The following is a 23,262-nucleotide window of genomic DNA, read 5'->3' as shown; positions in this document are numbered from 1 at the left end:
GAAAGAAAGAAAGAAAGAAAATAAAAATGTAACAGGTAAAATCCAGCGGGATTCACCGATGGGCTAGATGTGGCGGCCGAGAAGCAGACGATAACCAGAATGGCGCTGAGGTTTCTGCCGCAGGCGTCTGGACAGATGCTGCTGCCATTCAGAGACGGGGAGCGCTGGAAGAGGGCCAGGACGGAGGGGTTCTAGAAACTTCCACCTTAGGAGGTGCCCTTGGATTTCATGAGGAAGAAACAGTATGAAAACGGTGGGACACACTCATCCAAAGCTCAGAGAAGCCTGGGCGGGAGATCTCACAGTTAGAGGCTGCCAGCACTGTGACGCCATGAGGACAAGACGGCCTCGTGGAGCCCAGAGGATGAAATGCATCAGCACTGATGACGCGTCTACCTTAGGATGGCCGACGGGAGCAGGCAAGGACAGAAGGAACATAAGGAGAGAGTCATGTCACGGTAGCCACGGGAAGACAGTGTTTCCAGAAGGAAGAACATCAAGAGCTGTTGAAAGATCAGACAAGATGAGAGCTAGAGTATCTGCTGGTCAGTGGACTTGGACAGGGGCCTGAAAGTCCGGTGGACGGTGAGGAGACAGGAAGGGTGAACAGCTTTTCCAAGAAGCTTGGCTGTGAAGGAAGAGACCAGAGAATGGGGGTGTGGAGGAGGGGGAAGAATTCAATAAAGGTACTGCTTATTTGCTTGTCTTCCACAGGAAGGACCTGGGGGTGCTTAAAAAGGGGAGGGGCTGGGACTTCCCTGGCGGTCCAGTGGTTAAGAATTTGTACTTCCACTGCAGGGAGCAGGGGTTCAATCCCTGGTCAGGGAACTAGGATCCCGCATGCCACGTGCTGTGGCCAAAAAAAAAAAAAAAAAAAAAAAAAAATAGGCGGAGAGAGGGGTTGAGAGTATGAGCAAGAAGGGATGACCAATATCCTAAGACACCTGGGATGGTGTGGAAAGATAGCTCTAAAACGTAGGGCACTGGAGATAGAAAGAAGAGCTTTTCCAGTGGTGGCACGGAGGGAGCAGAAAGGCTAATAATGGTAGATGTACGTCAGTTTACACTTCTGCGTCGGGAAGATAAGAAAGTTCCTCTTTGACGCCATCTGTTTACCCCTGTAAACCCTGAGGGTTGGAGGATGTGGGCGAGTGGAGAAGGTCTGACACAGTTGTGTTTGCGTGTGAGAGAATTAACTGAAGAACTCTAGAGGGATTTCCTGTAGCTGCTGAGCCGCCACTCGTGAACCTGCCAGCCTGTGCTCTGTCGGCCTCCAAGCCTGCCTCAGGGGAACCACCTCTGAGGTCTTTCACCATTGCCAATTCTGCCACAGAGTCTGCCTAAACTTCTGCAAACCACTCAGGACCAAACAGATATGCTCTGGCAACGTAGCTGCCAATTTTATGAATTGTTTTAAAACATCTCTCTTCTGTTTTTGGCATTTCTGTGGAATTCATCAAATACAAGCACCAATTTGAGCCAACCGAGCATGTGGTTTTAAACCATGAAGGCCTGGGAACATCACACTGGCCTGAATTAGCCTGTCTAGTAGAGTTCTATGGCAGTAACGCTCCAAGGCATCGGTTAACGTCACAGCTAAACTGGCCTGGGTGAGAAAGCGGGGCCCACAAGACCCTCTCCATCTACCAGTTGACGTTTGCAGAGCTGAGAGAAAAGGCCTTGCACGCTAAGGACTTAAACCACTATAAAAGCATGAGCTGGAGGGAGCAGGAAGAAAAATAGGGTTGCTGCTCGACTGAAGTACTGAAGTTTGTCTAGGTCATCCTACACAAATCACTTCTTCATTCAACCTAAGCAGAACAGAAACAAGTTCCAGATGAATTAAAAAGGCAACAAAAGCACCATAAACTTTCTTTTCCTGCCAACGGATCTCTGGAGGGTCACAACTGTAATCATCCATCTCTAACCTCACCTCCGCAACTCCTTCAACCAAGCCACACATCCCTGTTCTCACTAAAATCATGCTGCTGGTCTCCAGAGCACAGCTACAGATCCACATTACCTGACTGTAGAGGGATTTGGTTAAAACGAATGGGCTTCTAGAAATGCCATACCTAGTCAGGAGGACTCACGGAATCAAGGAACTTCCCCTGCTGGGATTTGAAGGCCTGTAAGTAAGAGTTTGCTCAAGCTGTCATAACAAAGTACCACAGACTGGACGGCTTAAACAACAGAAATCGATTTCCTCCCAGTTCTGGAGGCTGAAGGTATCCCAGGTTTGGTTTCTCCTGAGGCCTCTCTCACTGACTTGCAGACGACCGCCTTCTGGCTGTGTCCTCACAAGGTCTCCCCTCTGTGCACACAGGCTGTCATGTCCCCTGGGTATCTCCCAGTTTCCTCTTCTTAAAATGATACTGTTCAGACTAGACTAGGGCCCACTCCCACAGCCCCATTTTAACTTAATCACCTCTCTCAAGGCCCTGTCTTCAAGGACCGTCACATTCTGAGGTGCTGGGCGTCACAGCTTCAACATACACATTTTCGGGGGACACAATTCAGCTCATAACACCTATCTTCCACAATTTAGTTTCAACACAGCTTTTCAGCCCCATCTTGCCCTGCTTGCCTACATTTCAGTCAGCCTCTCTATTTTCCTTTGATACCCTGTTAAATGTTACTTTCCCCTTTTGGAGTGTGTTTCCTGCACTGAAATACTCTTAGAGAAGAAAGGCTTTAATGCCTAGGCATCAAAGGCAAAGAAAGATGAATCGCTGTCCCCGAAGCCTTTATGTTCTTTTCCTAAACATCTTTTCCCCCTATTATTTGGTGAGTGACATTTCAGTTGGATTTTGTAGGCAACTAAAATATCTGAGGTATTTTGGAAAGGGTCTTATTGAAAGAGAGTCACTTACATGACATCAGGCAGGGGGACAGCAAGAGTCAATTTCCTGAGCACCTACTGTGTGCCAGGCATTGGATAGCTGCTTTATACACTCTCATTTAATATTCACAACAATGTGGTTGTTTTACACACGAAGGAAGCCAAGCTCAGAGAGCTTATTTAAGTTGCCCAAGGTCAAACGGCTGGGATTCCACTTCAAGTCCATCTGACTCCACACCTGTGCTTTTTCTGCAACATAATATGCTGTTCCTCTAAAAAGACTCAACAAAAGTTCATCTTTCTTCTTCTTATTTAGAAGTCAAAACTGCACACAGCAGAACTATTTCATCATCAACTATAAGATATATATAGGAACCAGGTAAAATATGATACAAAAAATTATCCAGTGTCTAGAACTCATTGCAACAAACGAATTTTTCTGCAGGCTGGCTCCTACAAGAAATGACTTTACTTTGAATTTTTGTTTGTAATAGTTTGTTTGAATGTAATTTTTCATATTGATCTTAATTATTTTATTAATTTTACATATGGTATATTTATAAGATATGTTAAGTGTGGCTTTCTTTTTAAAAACCTATTAATTTTTAGAGATTTCTGGTTCTGGTCAAAGTAGAGTAACAGGGACTAGATCTATCTTCCTACATGAAACAACAAAAGAAGGAAGAAAGGAAGAAAGAAACAAAGAAAAGAAAAGGAAAGAAAGAAACATGACAGATCTGAAGATCTGGGACACCAATGAGAAACAGTGATCCCTGAGAGACAGGAAACTAAAATCATGACCTCTATGACTACACCAGCCTCTGCCTTGAGCAACTTTTCACGCTATGGTGCAGAGAGAAAGAACATAGGCAGAACCTGGCAAAATCCATGAGTTGAAGAGATGGGGCTGAGAGTGCAGGGGATCAAGGTAGAGAGAGTTCACAGGAAAGTAGAAAGCATTTAGGAGAGTACAGAGGGTTACCCTTGAGTAGGCAACAGAGTACTGATCAACGTGTGCTTGTGAGTAAAGTAGCCAAGGTGGGGCAAAAAATTAAAAAACGAACAAAAAAAACACAGAAGGATTAGAGGTTACAGGCCTGGTGCTCACACAGGGCCAGGAATACTACCTATTCTCACCAGCCAGATGGGAAGACCTCATGACTCATGGGCACTGGGTAGAGTACTGAAGGGTCATCCCTTAGGAGTAGGGAATAATTCACCCCAGACTGCACACTACACCAGTCCTACCTAACAAGTCTTAAAAGCCAGATCTGAAAGGACTAAATTGTTTCCAAATAACTTACATGCATCCCCCCCCCCAAACTCAATAACATTTACAGAAATACAAAACTACCCAGCACTCAACAAGGTAAAATTCACAATATCTGACATCCAATTAAAAAAAAAAAAATCACCAGGCATACAAAGCAGGAAAATATGACCCATAATTAGACCAAAAAAACCCCAAACCAAAACAAAACAAGAAACCCCCCCCCAGAAAAAACCAATCAAATGGGACCTAGAATCGACACAGATGTTAGAATTAGTAAAAAAAAAAAAAAATATGAAGACAGTTATTATAACTGTATTCTCTATGTTCAAAAGGTTGAGATATGGAAGATTTTAAGGAGACCCAAACTAAATTTCTGGAGATGAAAACTACAGAGTGTGATACAAACATACACAGGCACACACACACACACACACACACACACACACACACACACTGGATGAGATTAACAGCAAATGAAACACTGCAGAAGAAATACTACTGAACTTGAAGAACTAGCAATAGAAACCATCCAAAATCAAACACAGAAAGAAAAATCACCAAAAAATTAACAGAGCATTAGAGAACTATAGAGTAACTTTAGGCAGTCTAATATGCATGTAATTGGAGTCCTGAAGGAGAGGAGGTGGCAGGGGAGGGGGAAAGAAATGGAAAAATATTAGAAGAAATAATGGCTGTAATTTTTCAAAATTTAACAAAAACTATAAACCCACAGATGCAAGAATCTCAGCAAACTCCAAGCATAAGAAACATGAAGAAAACTGCATGGAAGCACATCACAATCAAATTATCAAAAACAGTGATATAGAAAAAAATCTTAAAACTCAGCCAGAGCAAAAAGAGACGTTATATATAAAGTAACAAAGATAAAGATGACAGTAGATTTCTTGCCAGAAACAATGTGAGAATGCAATGGTGCAAGATTTTTAACATACTCAAAACATCTTAGAATTTTACACCAGGCAAAAAACATCTTTCAAAAAGGAAGGCAAAATAAAAACATATCCAAACACGAAAGCTCAGAGAATTCATCACCAGCAGAGCCACATAATAAGCTATGTTAAAGGAAGGCCTCTCTGAGCAGGAAGAAAGTGATATCAGATGGAAATCTGTGTCTACACAAAGGAATGAAGAACACCAAAATGGCAACTGTATGGTTAATATATGTTTTAAGAATTTTATATTATTTAAATCTCTGTAGAAGATAACTGACTGGTAATCAAATGTATTTCAATTAAAAAAAGATAACTGGCAAACAAAAATAACAACAATGTAATGTGGGGTTCATAACTTATGTTTAAAAAAAACAATAACAACAATAGCAAAAAGGTCAAAAAGTGGAAAATGGAAGTAAGGCTTTATACTATATGTGAAGAGGAATAATATCACTTGAAGGCAGGCTGTGATAAGTTGAAGATGGACATTATAAACCCCAAAGCAACCACTCAAGTTACAAATCAAAGAGCTATAGCTAATAAACCAACAAGGAAAGTAACATGAAATCATCAAAATATTCAATTAATCAAAAGGCAGACAGGAAAAAGGAACAAAGACGGATAAGACAAATAGAAAACAAATAGCAAGATGACCAATTTAACTTTTTTGTTTGTTTTCCTATAAAAAGATTTTTTATTTTACTTTTTAATTTTTAAATCAATTTTTATTGGAGTATAGTTGATTAACAATGTTGTGTTAGTTTCTGCTGTACAGCAAAGTGAATCGGTAATACATATACATATATACACTCTTTTTTTAGATTATTTTCCCATATAGGTCATTACAGAGTATTGACTAGAGTTCCCTGTGCTATACAGTAGGTTCTTATTAGTTATCTATTTTTTATATAGTAGTAAGATGACCAGTTTTAATGATATCAATAATGATATTAAATGTAAATGATCTAAACATTCCCAATTAAAAAGGATTGTCAGATTTGATAAAAAGGCAAGACCCAACTCTATGCTGACTATAAGAATCAGACTGCAAATATAAAGACATAAATTGGTTAAAAGGGAAGGGATGGAAAAAGGCATATCATGCTAACATTAATAATTTTTAAAAAAACTGAAATAGTTAAATTAGTATCAAAGTAGACATCAGAAGAATATCACGTGTATTTATTTCACAAATACGCTTTATACACCCGTGTTTAGTCTTCCCTATTTTCATAATTTCTTATGACAAAGGAGTCAATTAATTAAGAGGATATAAAAATCTGAAGTATTTATATACTTAATAACAGAACTTCAAAGTACATGAAGCAAAAACTGATCAAACTGCAAGGAGAAACAGACAAGTCCACAATTATGGTTGGAGATTTTAATACCTCTCACTCAATAACTAACAGAACATATAGACAGAAATTCACTAAGGATACAGATGATTTGCACAGCACTATCAACCAACATGATCTAACTGCCATAGGTGGAATGCTCCGTCCCACCCACAGGATGAGCATTCTTTTCAAGTACACATGAAACACATACCAAAATAAACCATATTCTGGGCCCTTAAAGAGATATCAGTAAATTATTTAAAAGTCCTCATGTCATACAAACTATATTCTCCAGCAACCACAGAATTAAATTAAAACTCAGTAACAGAAAGAACTGTGGAAAATCCTCATATTTGGAAACAAAATAACATACTTCTAAATAACACATGAGTCAAAGGAGAAACCAAGGGGAAATTAGAAAGTATTTTAAACTGAAATGAAAGTGAAAACACAATAAACTAAAATTTGTGGGATGCTACTAAAAACCTCTTAATCTAAAAATAATCTATCGGCATAGAATTCATCTATATGCAAGCTAGAAAATTAGAAAATTCACATAAGCAAAATTTTAAAAATTGTCCACCACCAAGAGACCACGGTTAACACTTTAATGAAGTTGTTCTCAGAATTGAGCTTGTATCACATTCACCCTAAGAGCTTGTTAAAACATATACTATGGTGGGGCTCTGCTCCCGGACTTCCTTATCTGGGTGAGGACCTGAGAATCTGCACTGCTCAGGTGACACTGATGCTGTTTGCTGACCTGGGGAGTGTGCTTTAAGACCCACTGCCTTCATGTATGTCCCTTCCACATTTTTTTTTGAAGAGCGATGTGCATGGATATAAACATACATACACTTTTAAAAAACCCAAATGAGATCATATTGTTTATAACCTACTTTTTGCTTTTTAGTCAATGATTTCTATCTTCCTATTTTGTAAACTTTTCTTCTCACCAAATAATCACACTCTATTCAAATTCCTTCATGTGAATAAAGAATGTCCTTACTGTGATCTGTCAAAACTAACCTCCGATCCAGGACCATGCTTCATATCTGATTATGTCCATTAAGTCTCTCTTAATCTAGCCTCATCCCCTACACCCCCACCCCCACCCCCCGTTAAAAAAACAAAAACAAAACAACAACAAAAAATTGACTGCTGAAAGAATGCATGAATAAAATTTGAACTGAAAAATTGAGGGTATGTTTTTATTCATTTACAAGGAAAGCTCTAAATAAAAAGGAATTAAAGATAGATCTGTAAACCAAAGTATGAAATGAAATGTATAAAGAGGGCCATCTTTATGCATTAGTGCATTAAATTCATTAGGCAGTATCTGATATCCCAGATGTATGCAAAGGAAAGTTTTGGAATAAAACTAGAACTTAATATTATAATGCAATGCCTGGGGCTTCAGGGGGCCTTTGCCTCCAGGGAAATTTTAACCTTTGGGAACCTTTATTTTTTAAGGGCTCAGCAATAGACCTCAGGCATGGTACTTGTAACACATCAACTACTCGGTTTTAACTAATTTAAAATCATTTGTTTAATTTGCATTAGCTTTGAAAAATTCAGTTCAAAGGATTTCACGTGGGTATTCTGGTGACTTAATTGGATTTTCCCCCCTTCAATCTATAGTTTGCTCCTTCTGTTTTAATTTTCTTTTTTTCTCCCTTCTAAAATTGTCTAATTTAAAAGAACACACAGATGCTTAAAACTACTGAAAACAAACGTACAGCTTAGTGAATTATTAAATGGCAAACACCCTTGTATCCATTAACCAAGTCAAGAAACAGAACTCTGTCAGCCATCTTATCCTAAAACCAGCCCCCTCCAACAGTAACCACTACCTAGATTTTTACAGTAACCATGTACATTTCTTGATGTTTTATTTCACAAAGTGGTGCATCTTTTAGTCTTCCTTATTTTCAAAAATGTTATGTCCTTCAAGTATCTTTTTTCACCTATAGTTTCTTCCTCCATCCCTCTCTTTCCCTTATAGTTTATCTGAATAATTTCTGAGTCTGGATTTTGCAGACTGCACACTCATGGTGCCATTCAACATGTTCTTCTATCCTCCTTACTGAGTACAATTTGGCAGCTGGATCCAACTGGTCCCTTCGGCAAGGCCATACATGGTATGTTGGGAGGAACACACTTAAGTTTTTTGTTTTCCGTTATTTGTTTTTTAATATCATGACTGTGATACCTTTCTGTTACTCATTTTTATGTGAAAACTGTTTCCTAACCTTCTGAGAAGAAAGTATGGTTCATGGCAGCTTTCCTACCTTCCCAGAGCTTCCTCTTCTATTAATTTTGGGCAGTGTTAAAAAACATGGTGGCTTGCTTTCCGAGATTTCCTGCCTCTGTTTCCCTCCCCTTCTCTATTATTCCTCTCTATTGTCCTTACCTGGCTCAATTTCAGTCCCATTCTCCACAGTTTCTCCTAAGTGGTGGCCTGTCCCGGAAGGTCAGTTACTGCTCACTGGAGCTGGACTGTTCCAGCACCATCAGGCCTCTCAGCTTCCACTGTTCTTCTCAAACTGTCCCCCTGGGATTTCTAGTGGCTCTTTGGGTGTTCTCTTCTTCATTCTATCAGACGCCCTGCTGCTTCCCTCTGATTCCTCCTGTACAGACTCTGGTAGCACGCAGACCTTGTGTCTGGCTGATGTTTTATCTCCGGCTGCTTGTACTTTGGGATCTAGGGCTTACACTCTGACACCTGGTTTTACCATAAATGTTGTCCATGGGTTTTTGATGTTGTTAAGTAGCTGTTTTTATGTGGGTCTTGGGTTTGGGAAGATCCAAAAACTATGATTCCACTTCTACCTTCTCAAGACTATCCATTTTAGAAACCTATTTAGAGGTTTTTTTTTTTTTTTAATTTATTTATTTATTTATTTATGGCTATGTTGGGTCTTCGTTTCTGTGCGAGGGCTTTCTCTAGTTGCGGCAAGCGGGGGCCGCTCTTCATCGCGGTGCGCGGGCCTCTCACTATCACGGCCTCTCTTGTTGCGGAGCACAGGCTCCAGACGCGCAGGCTCAGTAGTTGTGGCTCATGGGCCCAGTCGCTCCGCGGCATGTGGGATCTTCCCAGACCAGGGCTCGAACCCGTGTCCCCTGCATTGGCAGGCGGATTCTCAACCACTGTGCCACCAGGGAAGTCCCTCCAGGTATTTTTTAAACCAAATTGTTTTAAGATGTAACCTTCATTAGTCACATACAATGGAGCCAACAGGTTAGGAGACAGCTGCCATTGAAAAGATGGTTTGTTACAACCATTGAAAAGATGGTTTGTTACGTATGGTTCCCAGGAGGAGGGGGCATGCCACACCATGCAGGGCCATGCGGGGAAGCACCAGGGTCCACCAGGAGGCAGAAAGGGTGAGGACAAAGCAGGAGGGCAGGAGGCTTTACTGTGGTTTCCATGGGAAAAGACAAGGTAAGTCAGGGTAAGCAGCTTAGGACTGGCTAGCTTGACATCTTAGTGGGCTCTGGGGTGTAGGGCCGTCTCTAGGTGTCTGATACTGGCCCTGGGATGATTAAGGCAGAGGAGTTTTGTCTCCTGCAGTGTAAGAGCGAGACAGAAGGGGTGGTTCAGAGTATGGGCTCTGGATTGGTTCATTTCCATATGGGAGGTATGCTGGCAGGGGAACCATTTGCTGTGTCTAAGAACTGGCTAGTCCTGGGAAGGGCAGTCTCTCCTCAGTCAACAAGGCCTCAAATGCTGAAGCGTCAAGAACACAGAAAATAAGAAAATGCTGAAGGAAAAAAATCAGTGGTTCTCAGGGGCTCAGAGGGGAGAGAGGTGTAGTGCGGATCTTTAGGGCAGTGAAACTATTCTTGATGGTATTGTAATGGTGGATACATGTCATTATACATTTGTCAACACTTAACAGAATGTACAACACAAAGAAGGAACCCTAATTTGAACTTGGAACTGTAATAATAATGTATTAATACTAGCTCGTCGATTGTAACACAGCATCACAGTAATGTATGACGTCAGTAACAGGGGCACTGTGCCTGGGGAGACAGCATAGGGGACCTCCTTTCTCTCTTTACTTTCTGCTCATTTTTTCTGTAAACCTAAAGCTGCTCTAAGAACCAAAGTCTATTTAATTAAAAAACAAACTGACAACACACGAAACCCCATATAGCTTCCTTCCAGCTTAAGAAATAGAATATTACCCATAGCTGTAATTTTCCAGCAAGCTGCCTTTCCCCTGACTCCCTGCGACCTGCCCTGTCACCGCGGCCACTGTCAGGCCGAACCACGGGGCTGCTCTGTGTGGTGACCGGTGACCGGGATACTCCACCCCCCCACCTCTGCTGGCTTCCCGAACTGTCCCCTGTCCTTGGGTCTGCAGTGCTCTTCACCCTTCACACCTGGCACGTTCCACAAAGAGGCCCTCCTGGTCTCAGATGTCCATAGGCCCCCAGGAGGAAGCAAAGTCAGAAGCCTGCAACTAAGCACAGATGAAGGAGGCCTGTCTGACCCCAGAGGGGCTGGGAAACCACCAGTTAGTGATGTCTGTCATCCCAGGTAGGTGTAGGTTCTATGACCTCAAGGCCCCTAGAGAACATGCATGCTGCTATGGACTGAGTTGTGTCCCTCAAATTCCTGTGTTGAAGCCTTGACCCCCAATGTGACTGTATCTAGAGACAGGGTCTTTAGAAGGTAATTAAGGCTTAATGACATCATATGGGTGGGGCCCTGATCTAACAGGACTGCAGCCTTATGAGAAGAGAAAGAAATCTCTCTCTCTCTCTCTCTGCTCTTTGAGACACAGTGAGAAGGTGGCCGTCTACAAGCCAGAAAAAGAATCCTCACCAGAATCTGATCATGCTGATACCCTGATCTTGGACTCTGATACTGAAAGAAATGAAACATCTGTTGTTCAAGCCACCTACTCTATGGTATTTTGTTATGGCAGCCTAAGCTAAGACACCTGCCAAGGGTAAAACTTTTTTCCTGGCGTAAAGAAGATTATAAAATGAATGAAAAGATGTCAGTTTTCTTCCTGAGCTTTACCAGTATTTTTTTTTAATTTATTTAATTATTTATTTATTTTTGTCTGCATTGGGTCTTCGTTGCTGCACGTGAGCTTTCTCTAGTTGCTGCGAGCGGGGCCTACTCTTCGTTGCTGCGTGTACGCTTCTCATTACCGCCGCTTCTCTTGTTGCAGAGCACGGGCTCTAGAGTGCAGGCTCAGTAGTTGTGGCTCACGGGCTTAGTTGCTCTGCGGCATGTGGGATCTTCCCGGACCACGGCTCGAACCCGTGTCCCCTGCGTTGACAGGCGGATTCTTAACCACTGCGCCACCAGAGAAGTCCCTTTACCAATATTTATTTATACAAAACCGGAGTTGTTTATCAGATCACTGAGCATTGTAGCTTTCATGAAATATTGGCGGGCCGGCCTCACTGGTTTCGGAGCCAGAATGCAAGAATAAAATACAGCAGATGGCTGACTGACTGCTATGCCGGGAAGCCTGCTGGGCTCAACTCTGTAAAGTATCTGAATTAATCCTCATAATAACCTTGTAAAACAGTCATTTATTAATCCCAATTTTTTCAGATAAAGTACAAAATCGAAGAAGTTCAGAATCTACCCAGTTGCTAAATGACAAAGCAAATGTTTAAACAGAGATTTACAGGCCATAACACAGAGCTGTTCCCACTCTCCCCAATAGGCCCACGAGATAAATCTTACATATACACCCATCTCTGCTGGCCAGGTGTCTGCAGCTCTTTGAGATGGGGAGATGTGAGGAAAGGCAGCCGGGTGAAGCAGAGAGAACTTGCATCGCCTGAGACGGGCCTGTGTGTGACTCGTGGTCATAACCCTGGTTATGCAGTTCACACTGAATTTGCTCACTGTAAAACACGGATGATAAAGTACCTACCTCGGAGAAATGTTATAAAGCAGAGACGGTAAACAAAGGCCTACGGGCCAAATCCAGCCTACGACCTGTTTTGCTGCAGCGCAAAGAGCAAAGATGGGATTTTAAGCGGTTGGGGAAAAAAAAAAACTCAACAGTAGCCATATATTTCATGACGTGTGAAAACTCTACGAAATTCAAATGTCCATGCCCGTAACTACAGTTTTACTGGAACCCAACCACAAGCGTTCATTTACATTATCTATGTCTGCCTTGCACTGAAGTGGCAGAGCTGGGCAGCTGCAACAGAGACCGTATGGGTTGCAAAGCCTAACGTGTTTACTGTGGCTCTTTCTGCCAACCCCTGATGTGGAGAATGAATGACGTGAAGCGAAGTTTATAGCAGAGTCCAGGGAACACACTAGAAGCCCAAGAACAATGCGCTCTCTGCACCCACCTCAATGGCAACCCAGCATCTCTCCGGCCTTTTACCAGCCTTCAGACTCTAGGTACCCATTAGCTGGCATGTTAAGTAAAGGGTCTTGATTCCTAAGATCAATAACAGCGTCTCTGCCATGGGAAGGCAAATCAATGGGGAAAAAAAAAAAAAAAAGCCGATTAAAAGACTTGTCTGCTTCTGTGGGGCAATCCCACGGGGCAGCTGCCTAGACTCAAGGACAACACGGGCCCGACTTGCATGTAAACACAGCCATCAACTCTATTAATTGACAAGCCATGGGGCAAGTCTAATTGAGGGTAGAGCACAATTGATTACTTACTAATTATCACTAGTTTATTTCCAATCTTGAGAAACACATCTTAGACCAGGGAAAGCACTCATTCTCCCCTTAAGCTTTTTCAAACCTTTACTATGAAGAACGCTCTGACATGGGCTATTTACGTGATAGAAGTGATGAGAAAGGGGTGAAAGGCTGAGCTGCAGTGCGAGTTGCCTGAACTTACCACCCAGGGATAAAGGTCCACAACCTTGCATGCCGGGGACCTTGGGGGAACAACTAGCTTCCCGTGTATTACGTAGAGATAAATGGGCAAAACCAGTTGTGACAGCCCATGTCTGGGCATTTTGAGAGCAACCATGCTTCCTGCTGGTTTGTCAGATATGTGAGCAGCCTCCCAAAAGAAGCCTGGCAGAGGTAATGATCACAACAGTAGTATTAAAAATAATAACGACAACACGTCCATGTTCACTGCAGCATTATTCACAACAAGCAAGGGGGAAGCAGCCTAAATGTCCATCAACAGATGAGTGGGTAAGCAAAATGTGGTCTACCCACACAATGCAGTATTATTCAGCCTTAAAAAGAAAGGACATTCTTGGACTTCCCTGGTGGCGCAGTGGTTAAGAATCTGCCTGCCAATGCAGGGGACACGGGTTCGAGCCCTGGTCCTGGAAGATCCGACATGCCACGGAGCAACTAAGCCCATGCGCCACAACTACTGAGCCTGTGCTCTAGAGCACGCGAGCCACAACTACTGAAGCCCTCACACCTAGAGCCTGTGCTCCACAACAAGAGAAGCCACCACAATGAGAAGTCCGCACACCACAACGAACAGTAGCCCCCGATCGCCACAACTAGAGAAAGCCGGAGCATGGCAACAAAGAGCCAATGCAGCCAAAAATAAATAAATAAATATTAAAAGGAAAAAAAAAAAAAAAAGGACATTCTGACACATGCTCCAACATGGATGGACCTTGAGGACATTACACTAAGTGAAATAAGCCAGACCCAAAACAACAAATAATGCATGGTGCCACTTACACGAGGTATCCAATGTGGTTGAACTCATAGAAACAGAAAGTAGAATGGTAGTTACCAGGGGCTGGGGAGGAGGAAAGGGAGCTGTGGTTTAATGGGTATGGAGTTTCAGTTTTACATGATGAAAATGTTCTAGAGACCTACTGCGCAACAATGAATATAGTTAACACCACTGTACTACTGTAGACTTACTTGAAAATGGTTAAGATGATCAATTTCATGTTATCTGTTTTTGACCACAAAAAACTGTAATGATGAAAATGATGATGATAGTTTCCATAACTAATACTTTCTGAACACTACATACATAGTTCCCAGACCCCGGGCTACATGCTGACAGATACCGTGTTTGATCGTTTCAAAAACCCCACGAGATGGGCACTATCGTCCCCATTTTACCTTCAGGCAAAGTGAGGCACTGGAACGCCAGCAACCTGCCCCAGTCACCCCGCTGCTAAGAGGCAAAGCAGGGGTTTGGGGGCTGGCCCACCACTATGATACAACACCCAGCGAGGAAGTCAGCACTGACAGAATCTGGGAAGGAGACAAAAAACCCTAGGATGTAAACCTTAAATCTTCAAGCAAGTTAATCTGAGAGCAGAGGTGAAATGCAGCTAGTGTTTACTAGTCTCACACGTGAGTGGCTCTCCCTCAGTTCACCCCATCAAGACTCGACCTTGGCTCTTCCAAAACAGATTCCATCAGCCAGCCTCTGGGTGCTTTTTGGTCATTATTTCTGTTCCCGTGTGCTTTTATTTCACTGCATTTTGGGGGTAAACTTTTATTGAAGGTGTGTGTGTGTGTGTGTGTGTGTGTGTGTACACGTTACAAGTGTACATGTTACAAGGGTATGGCTCACTGAATTTTTACAAACTGATTGCACCCATAGAACAAGCACTGAGATCAAGAAAAAGAACATGGCCAGGACTCCAGAAGCCCTCCTTGTACCCATTTGCACCACCCCATCTAATACCACAGATCAATTTTGTTAAAACAACCTATTTTTAAAATTATATGAAATTAGCTTTCAGGTTGCAATTTGAAATTGACATAGAGCAAAATATAGAGACACGGTCAGAGCGGAACAGTGACTGAGAGCATTTAGAAAGATCTGAACTTGAATCCTGGATCTATCACTGCTCAGCTGTGTGCCTTGTTGAAAATGACTTACTCTTTAAGCCTGAGCTTCCTTATCAGAAAAAGGAGGTATAATGGGCTAGAATAAATGAACCAGAATAAACGAAATAGTGTACATAAACCTATTAGGATGCCTTGCACAGAGCTATTACTTCCTAGAGCACTCGTTGGCAAACTACAGCTTCCTATTTTATAAATAAAGTTTTACTGGAACAAATCCATGCCGATTCATTTACACTGCCAGGGTAGAACTGAATAGCTGGAGTAGAGACTCTCTGGCATGAAAAGCCTATTCTAGTATTCACTATCTGGCCCTTGACAAAAGTTTGCTGATCCCTGCTTTAGAATATGGGCCATGTTTGCTGTTGTGTCCACAGGAACTACAGCAGCCTGGTGCATGGTAAGCACTCAGGTAGTGGCCTTTATTTGTAACAATATCTGTTTTTCAGTCATCATTAATGGGTTTAGGGAATTTTGCAGTTGAACACATTCCTAAACAATATGATAAGGAAACGGTGAAATCACAAAAGTCAAGCCTGATAAAACTTGAAACAAGTCAGCCCTGGAGGTACCCTGAAAGATTAACAGGTCTGTAAACCCTAGCAAAAGAGAAGCACCCAAGGTCAACACAAAAGGCACTGAACTTGAGGTCAGAAGAAGGTGGTTAGAATCCTAGCTCTGCCATTAGCTAATTGGTTGACCCAGATACGGAACAATTCTCAGTCTTGGTACCCTCACCGCTGCTAATTTACAGTTGAGAAAAGAAACTCCAGCAGGATTGGAACCGGACAAGACTGGAGTCAGGAAAGCCGTTGGGACCCTGAGTTATGCAGGCAGAGTTGCTAGAAATAATGAGAGAACGAATCTTCAAGTGTCTTGAGAATCATTATTTTAACATAAAACAAGTTTATGAAACAATGTTCCACTGAACTTGCTACACTGTATGATAATTATTTGTTTCCTTGTCAACCTTCCTAAGCAGGCTCCTCTAATGACTGGAAACAGTAACTGTCCCTTCATATCAGGTGTCTTCTGCGGTATGAAGTGTGATGCACGACACAGCACTGGCACAAAATAATTGTTAGATGCATAAATGAATGTGGAATTACACGTGGCCCGTCTGTGGTCGTTCACCACACCAGAAGGAGGGCCGGGAGTCAGGGCAGCTCCGAGTCAACGTAAGCACTAGAAACCGGCAAAGAGCGCTTAGAGGTTAGACGTATGTCTAGAAAACACAGTTTGTGCATGTCTTTAGGTGCAGGACCAGTTCCCGCCAGCCATGCCCAGACTCTGCATCAGCCCCGGCCAGCACCATCTCCAGCCTGATACCATGAACCCCGAACAGCTCCCCTGACTCTTGTCCGACTCCCATCTGGCTACAGTTGTCTTTCTAAGCCATAAATCAGACCGTATCACACTCCCTTTATTTCTATTCATTTTATTATTTACTTATTTATTTTTGGCCGTGTCTTGCACGCGGCTTGTGGGAGCTGAGCTCCCCAACCAGGGATTGAACCTGGGTCCACGGCAGTGAAAGCCCATGTCCTAACCACTGGGCCGCCAGGGAATCCCCCCACGCTCCCTTTAAAACGCATTACCAGCTTCCTAAACACATTAGCTCGGTACAGAACTGTGCTGTCCCATATAAGGGCCGCTAGCTACACGCGACCACCGAGCACTTGAAATACAGCTGGTCTGGCTGTGAGTGTCACATACATATCAGATTCAAAGACTTAGCAGGAAAAGAAGTGTAAAATCTGTTATTCGTAGGTTTTGAGACTGATTACATGTTGAAATGATAATGATTTTAGATGTGTTAAATCAAATTAAACAGGCTATTAATTTCACTTTTTAAAAACTTTTTGAACATAACTGCTAGAAAACTTGAAATTAAGTGAGTGGTTCATCTTCTGTTTCTACTAGCTGGCAATGGGGCAGAAAGCCCTTCCAGATAGACCTGGCTCCTGTGCTCTCTCTCACCTCCCTCAGCGGAGCCCTGCTCCCTCAGCTCTAAACTTCAGCCTTATCTGCAGGTTTCTGAATAGCCCACTTGCTGTCTGGTCTTTGGGCGTCTGGTGCCCCCTCTCCCTGGAACATTCTATCAGGGCAGCTCCTACTGGCCTCATAGGACGCTGTTTCGCAGTTATCTGTGAAGGATTTCCTGAACACAAATGTTGTTTGTTGCTCCCACTGCCCAATGCCCCCGGGCTCCAGTGGACCACCTGCCACATGTCCTGAACTGGCCACTGACTTAGGCTGATGCCCCACCTGGATTATACATTCTCTCCATCTCACTCCTGTTGGATCCCCAGTGCAGGGGCCAGCAGAAGTTCCAGGCACTCAGTGTGCACGGAATAGAAATGCAGTCCATGAACTTACACCCTAACAGGGTATCTCATCAGAGGTAGACTAGGATACAGCCTTAAGAAAGTGCCATCGGCCAAAAGAGAAAAAAGAACAGTACTCTATGTTCTAAATTTGGGGTTCAAATCAGTGAAACCTTTTTAAAGAACAACATGACATATTTAGCAAACTTTAAGATGCTCAAACCCACGGATGATGCAACTTCCGTGCCTTTGGATCTGAACTACTGAGAGAAACCCTTGACCACGAATGCAAACATGAACGCATTAGTATGTTCACTGGAGCATCATTTGTAAAAGCAAATGATTCAGTACAACCTAAGTATCCCACCCTTTACAGCCAAGGTTGTAAGTTATGGCACATCCATTCAGCAGAACAGCATGAAACTGTGAAAAGGAAGAAAGTGGATTCTATGTGCTTAAGAGGAAAGATGTCCAAGATATATGAACGGTGTGTGGGTGGAGTATAGGGCATTGTGTATTGTTTCCTCACATTATCATATTTCAAAAATATGTGTTTGTTGAAACACAACATTGTTAACTATACCCTAATATAAAATTTAAAAATAAAAATAAAATAAATGCAACTAAACACAACATTGTTAATCAACTACACCCCAGTATAAAAAAAAAATTACGCGTTTGTGTTCACATATACACAGACTCTTATCAGAAGGATACACAAGACACTGGTGATGGTGGTTCTTAGAGGGAGAGGTGGAGGGAGATGGTGAGGCGGGACAGCCTGCACTGGGTATTCTCTTTGAACTTGCTAATCATATGCACACGTTACTTTCAAAAACAGACTATCAAGGGCTTTCTGGGTACCTCTTCTGTTGTACACTTCCGTATGGCCAAGGAAGGTCCCCATTACTTCCCTCCCCCAAGTCGAACAGACGGTGAAACAGCAACATCCCAATGGACATCACCTACCGTGATCTTCTTGTGGTCGGGAAACTCGAGGCCAAAATAGTCTCCTTCCACGAGGTTGAGGCGGCTGCACACCGCATCCAGCAGCGCTCTCCCGGGGGCTCTTTGCTGGGAACAGAAACAGCGGGAGTTACGCCCTGAGACAGGCAGCGACGGACGCAAACCGCAGCTCCCACTACAGGAAGCCTCTCCATGCCCGAGTCTGTACCAGCTCGCCACCAGGCACCGCCGCTACACCCTGGTCCCCAGCCCCGTGCCCACCACCGATTCCCTTCTCGTGCTGCCCTCACACTCACGTGCTGATCTCTGCCATCTCCTCCCTACCACAATGCCAGGCACTACCCCCCTTAAAAATAACAGGCAAGGGGCTTCCCTGGTGGCGCAGTGGTTGAGAATCTGCCTGCCGATGCAGGGGACACGGGTTCGAGCCCTGGTCTGGGAAGATCCCACATGCCGCGGAGCAACTGGGCCCGTGAGCCACAACTACTGAGCCTGCGCTCTGGAGCCTGTGCTCCGCACCAAAAGAGGCCGCGACAGTGAGAGGCCCGCGCACCGCGATGAAGAGTGGCCCCCACTCGCCACAACTGGAGAAAGCCCTCGCACAGAGACGAAGACCCAACACAGCCAAAAATAAATAAATAAATAAATAAATAATTAAAAAAAAAAACAGGCAAATACCATATGATATCACTTATACGTGGAATCTAAAATATGAGACAAATGAACTTATCTGTGAAACAGACTCACAGACATAGAGAGCAAACCTGTGGTTGCCGGGGGGAGGGGGGGAGGCGGGGGAGGAGGGATGGATTGGGAGTTTGGGATTAGCAGATGCAGACTCATATATAGAATGGATAAACAAGGTCCTACCGCATCACACAGGGAACCATATTCAATACCCTGTGATAAATCATAGCGGAAGAGAATATGAAAAAGAATGTATATATATATGTGCAACTGAATCTCTTTGCCGTACAGCAGAAATTAACACACCACTGTAAATACTTAATAAATTACAAAAATAACAGACTTTATTTTTTTAGAGCAGTTTTCGGTTTACAGAAAATTGAGCAGGAAGTACGTGGGGAGAGTTCTCACGCACCTCTCCCCACCACACCCAGTGCCCCACTTACTAACATCTTGGATTAGTATGGTACATTTGTTACAATTGTCGAGCCAATACTGATTCGTTATCACCACCCAAAGTCCATAGTTTACACTGGGATTCACTCTTTGTGCTGTATCGTTCTACGGATTTCAACAAATGCATACTATCATAGAGCCCCCATAAAAGGATCACGCAGGAGAGTTTCACCAGCCTGAACATCCCCTGTGCTCTCTTCTTCCACCCTCACCACCCCCCAAACTCCTGGCAACCACTCATCTTTTTACTGTCTCTCTAGTTTTGCCTCTTCTAGAATGTCATACAGTTGGAATCGTATAGTATGTAGCCTTTTCAGATTGGCTTATTTCACTTGGCAGTATGCATTTAAGTTTCCTCTATTCTTTTTATTGATGAATAATATGCCACTGTGTGGATGGACCACAGTCTGTTTATCCATTCACTTGTTGAAGGACATCTCGGTTGCCCAAGTTTGGGCAATTGTGAATAAAGCTGCTATAAATATTTGTGTGCATTTTTGTAACTTTTCAACTCATGATCCCATGTCCTTTTTGTGGCAGTTGAAAGCCTGTCCCTGTTCCTCTTGCCCCCCACCCCCCCGCAAATGTGGCAGAATGTACGGCTTTCTTCTCTAGACTTTGCATAGACTCTCATCTAGACTTCACAGGAACTGAGGGTAAAGGCCATAGGTTATTTATTTATTTATTTTAGGCCATAGGTTATTAATCGCCTTACCCACGATGCCTAAATGCCAACCAGTCTTGTTGAAATGAATGAATGAACAAATGAATACAATTACTCATTCCACTGTATTCTCTGTAGTTAAACATCTACGAGTCTGTCTCCCCAGTGAAACTCTGGGCTACCTGTTCACCTTTCTGTTCCTATTGGCTAGCACAGCCCCTGGCACTCCCTCAATGTCTGCTGAAATCAATACTATAACACGTATTTTCTATACCCTGAATCTATAAAACCAGCAACTGGAGACAACACTGCCTTGAAACATTTTTGTTGCAGCGTTTGATCTGTGTGGTGAAATCGGATCCATTTTGCAAGTGGGTCGTTAGGAATCTACCAGACAGTGAAGAGAATATGATTCTAAGCTCTTTAGGGTAGAAAGTGGGTTCATATATATCATCTTCCCTTTCTACCCTAAAGAGCTTAGAATCATATGCCTTGGTTTCTCTTCACTGTCCGGTAGGTTCCTAACGACCCACTTGCAAAATGGATCCGATTTCACCACACAGATCAAACGCTGCGAGAAAAATGTTTCAAGGCAGTGTTGTCTCCAGTTGCCGGTTTTATACTTTCACTTCCCCTCTGCTAAGAGCAGAGCAATTTAGGAGCCAATTAGTAACCCAGGAGACTAACTGGCAGTAGCAGTCAGAGCCTGACAAGTACAATGATGGGCACATTCATTAGGCCACCCGACAGCGTGACCTGAGGAGCCAGCAAAGATGCTTCCGTGTCCAGCGATAAAGCACCTTTCTTTTTTTTTTTTTTTTTTTTTTTTTTAAAACAGACACCACTTTATGCTCCCATATTCCTCATGGTTGAAATCCAGAAGATATTCACAGTTATCTACGGGCATGCAGTAGTCTCCATGGATAATCCCAAACTCACCAGGCTCCAGACTTTGAACGCCTGGTCCAAGGGTCACCAGGAGAGTCGTTTCACTCGCCCTGATGGCAGGACTAACGTGTAATGGTGTGTCAACCCCGTCCTTGTCTGTCAAACGTATCCCCCCCGCTACCCCAGCACACACACCCCTACGTTTATCCAGTGTTGACAGCTGAATGGATTACTGGTCACCGATCTTATTTCCCACTTCTTTGTCAAAGCAACGCACCCTCGGTCATGCTGAGAGCACTTGGGAATTCACCAGCCGGGCTCACGGGGGTCTTGAGTTCAATTCCTCACACCTGCCTCCATAGAGCTGCATGAATAACTTAGGCATGGCTACTTGCTCGAGGTCCTCTTCTCTGGCCAGTAAAATCTGCAGAGGCTAGCTAGTAAGAACATGATAGAAATGGGCCAGGTGCTAAGAAGCTGTGGAAGAATTCCTGTATCATAAGATCTTTTTAAGAGAAGACCACGTTCCAGTTTCACCATTCTTCTTTCTCACCATTCTTGACATTTCCTATTTGTTACAAACTGAACCACCAATTTATCTGACCAGCTGGCAAGCACTCACGTCTCCCAGAGAATTCCTGGAACTAAGTGAATTTGATAACTTCATCTAGATTTACAGAGTCTGGGAAATGAGACTTTACAATTCAACGCTGGAAGTCTAAACAAGTAAAACACCAACATACAATGGACGCCTTTATGGAACGACGTTCGACTAAGCACTTCATGGAGCACCCGAGGAGAGGTAGAGCTACCCTCTGAATCAGGTCCTTTACTGAGTCAGCAGAGATTTTTGTGATCATACTGAGCATATCTTGGTAATAATAAGAGGCTGGAAATAGATGCTTGGAATCTAGTTAATATATAAGCCTGGTCCCAAGTCTTAAAATTTTCCTTAAAATTTATTATTTTGTACAAATCTTTGATGCAAAAATGACTTTTCAATGGGACCCAAATTTTTACATAGGGAGAAGTTAATTTAGAGTTTGAACAATATTATATAGTTCCTAAAATTCATCTGTAAAATAGATGTCTTTAATGCATTATATGAATTGTCCTGTGAACATTGGCTATCTTCAGGGGTATAAGGAAAGCCAGCATGTAGAATTACTAGAAAGTATTTATAAGGGTTGAAATGCAGTCACTAGATGACAATTTCACGGGTAAATGGACACGGCATTAACTTCCCAATGTACACCAGGCAGCTATGGCCTAAGATGTTCCTAGACAGACTTCACGATACCAAAGTTCAGGGACACTGTTTCCCTTTCTTTTAGGGGTTGGTGTAGAAATGTCTGGGTTTAATCAATGCACCCAGGGCTGAATTCTGCTTCAGAGAAAGCATCTCAGAGAAGGGAAGCAGGAAGAGTTTTATCCACATTCTTTAAGAAAAATTATCCCCTCTTTCTTTCCAACAGTGGATTCACTCAGGCTACAGCCTCGTTTCTTTACACTTGCCGCCAATGAATTTTCTGAACTTCACATTAAAAGTAATTCTGCTCAAAAATCACACCACAGAATGTAAAATGGATGGTGGCAATGGTTGCACAACCCTGTGAATGTACTTAATACCACTGAATTGTACACTTAAAAATGGCTAAAATGGTAAATCTTTTGTTGTGTTCATTTTACCAAAATTTAAAAATGCAGATAAAAAGACCAAAAAAAAAAAGTAACTGAGGATGGTGTTCACATCTACATACAAATGACTGAAGAGGGTTATTCACAATAGCATCCGTTTAAACTATTTTTAAGAACAAGAAAATCAAGAATCCACTTCCTTTACATTAGATCTTCGAGAAACACTGAGGGGTAGGACCCAGCTCAAGTTGAGCGGCTGTGAAGAGCCGTATCACATGGGGAGAATGAGTGAATATCCGGGTGTGCGCTAAAGGCTGTTAATATTTCTCAGCACAAAAGGTTCTTTTACATGTCTGGCGAAAAAAAAAGGCATGATATGAACATCGTTGGAAGTAACCACAAATTATGCACCCGGGGCAGGCTTT

The 23,262-nt window shown here is 42.9% G+C and overlaps 1 protein-coding gene across 3 annotated transcripts in view; it reads right to left on the bottom strand.

Moving 5' to 3' along the window:
• The window catches only part of FARP1 (FERM, ARH/RhoGEF and pleckstrin domain protein 1), a 291,438-nt gene that overhangs the window by 87,276 nt on the left and 180,900 nt on the right, over positions 1-23,262 (bottom strand). For all 3 annotated transcript variants that reach the window (XM_059903280.1, XM_059903281.1, XM_059903282.1), the window contains exon 3: positions 18,508-18,612. In XM_059903280.1, coding sequence (XP_059759263.1) covers positions 18,508-18,612 — 105 coding nt within the window. The remainder of the gene's footprint in view (positions 1-18,507; positions 18,613-23,262) is intronic.

This window comes from Balaenoptera ricei, chromosome 18 (assembly GCF_028023285.1).
Source record: "Balaenoptera ricei isolate mBalRic1 chromosome 18, mBalRic1.hap2, whole genome shotgun sequence".
Lineage (NCBI taxonomy): Eukaryota > Metazoa > Chordata > Mammalia > Artiodactyla > Balaenopteridae > Balaenoptera > Balaenoptera ricei.
This window is presented reverse-complemented; position numbering and strand designations above follow the sequence as displayed.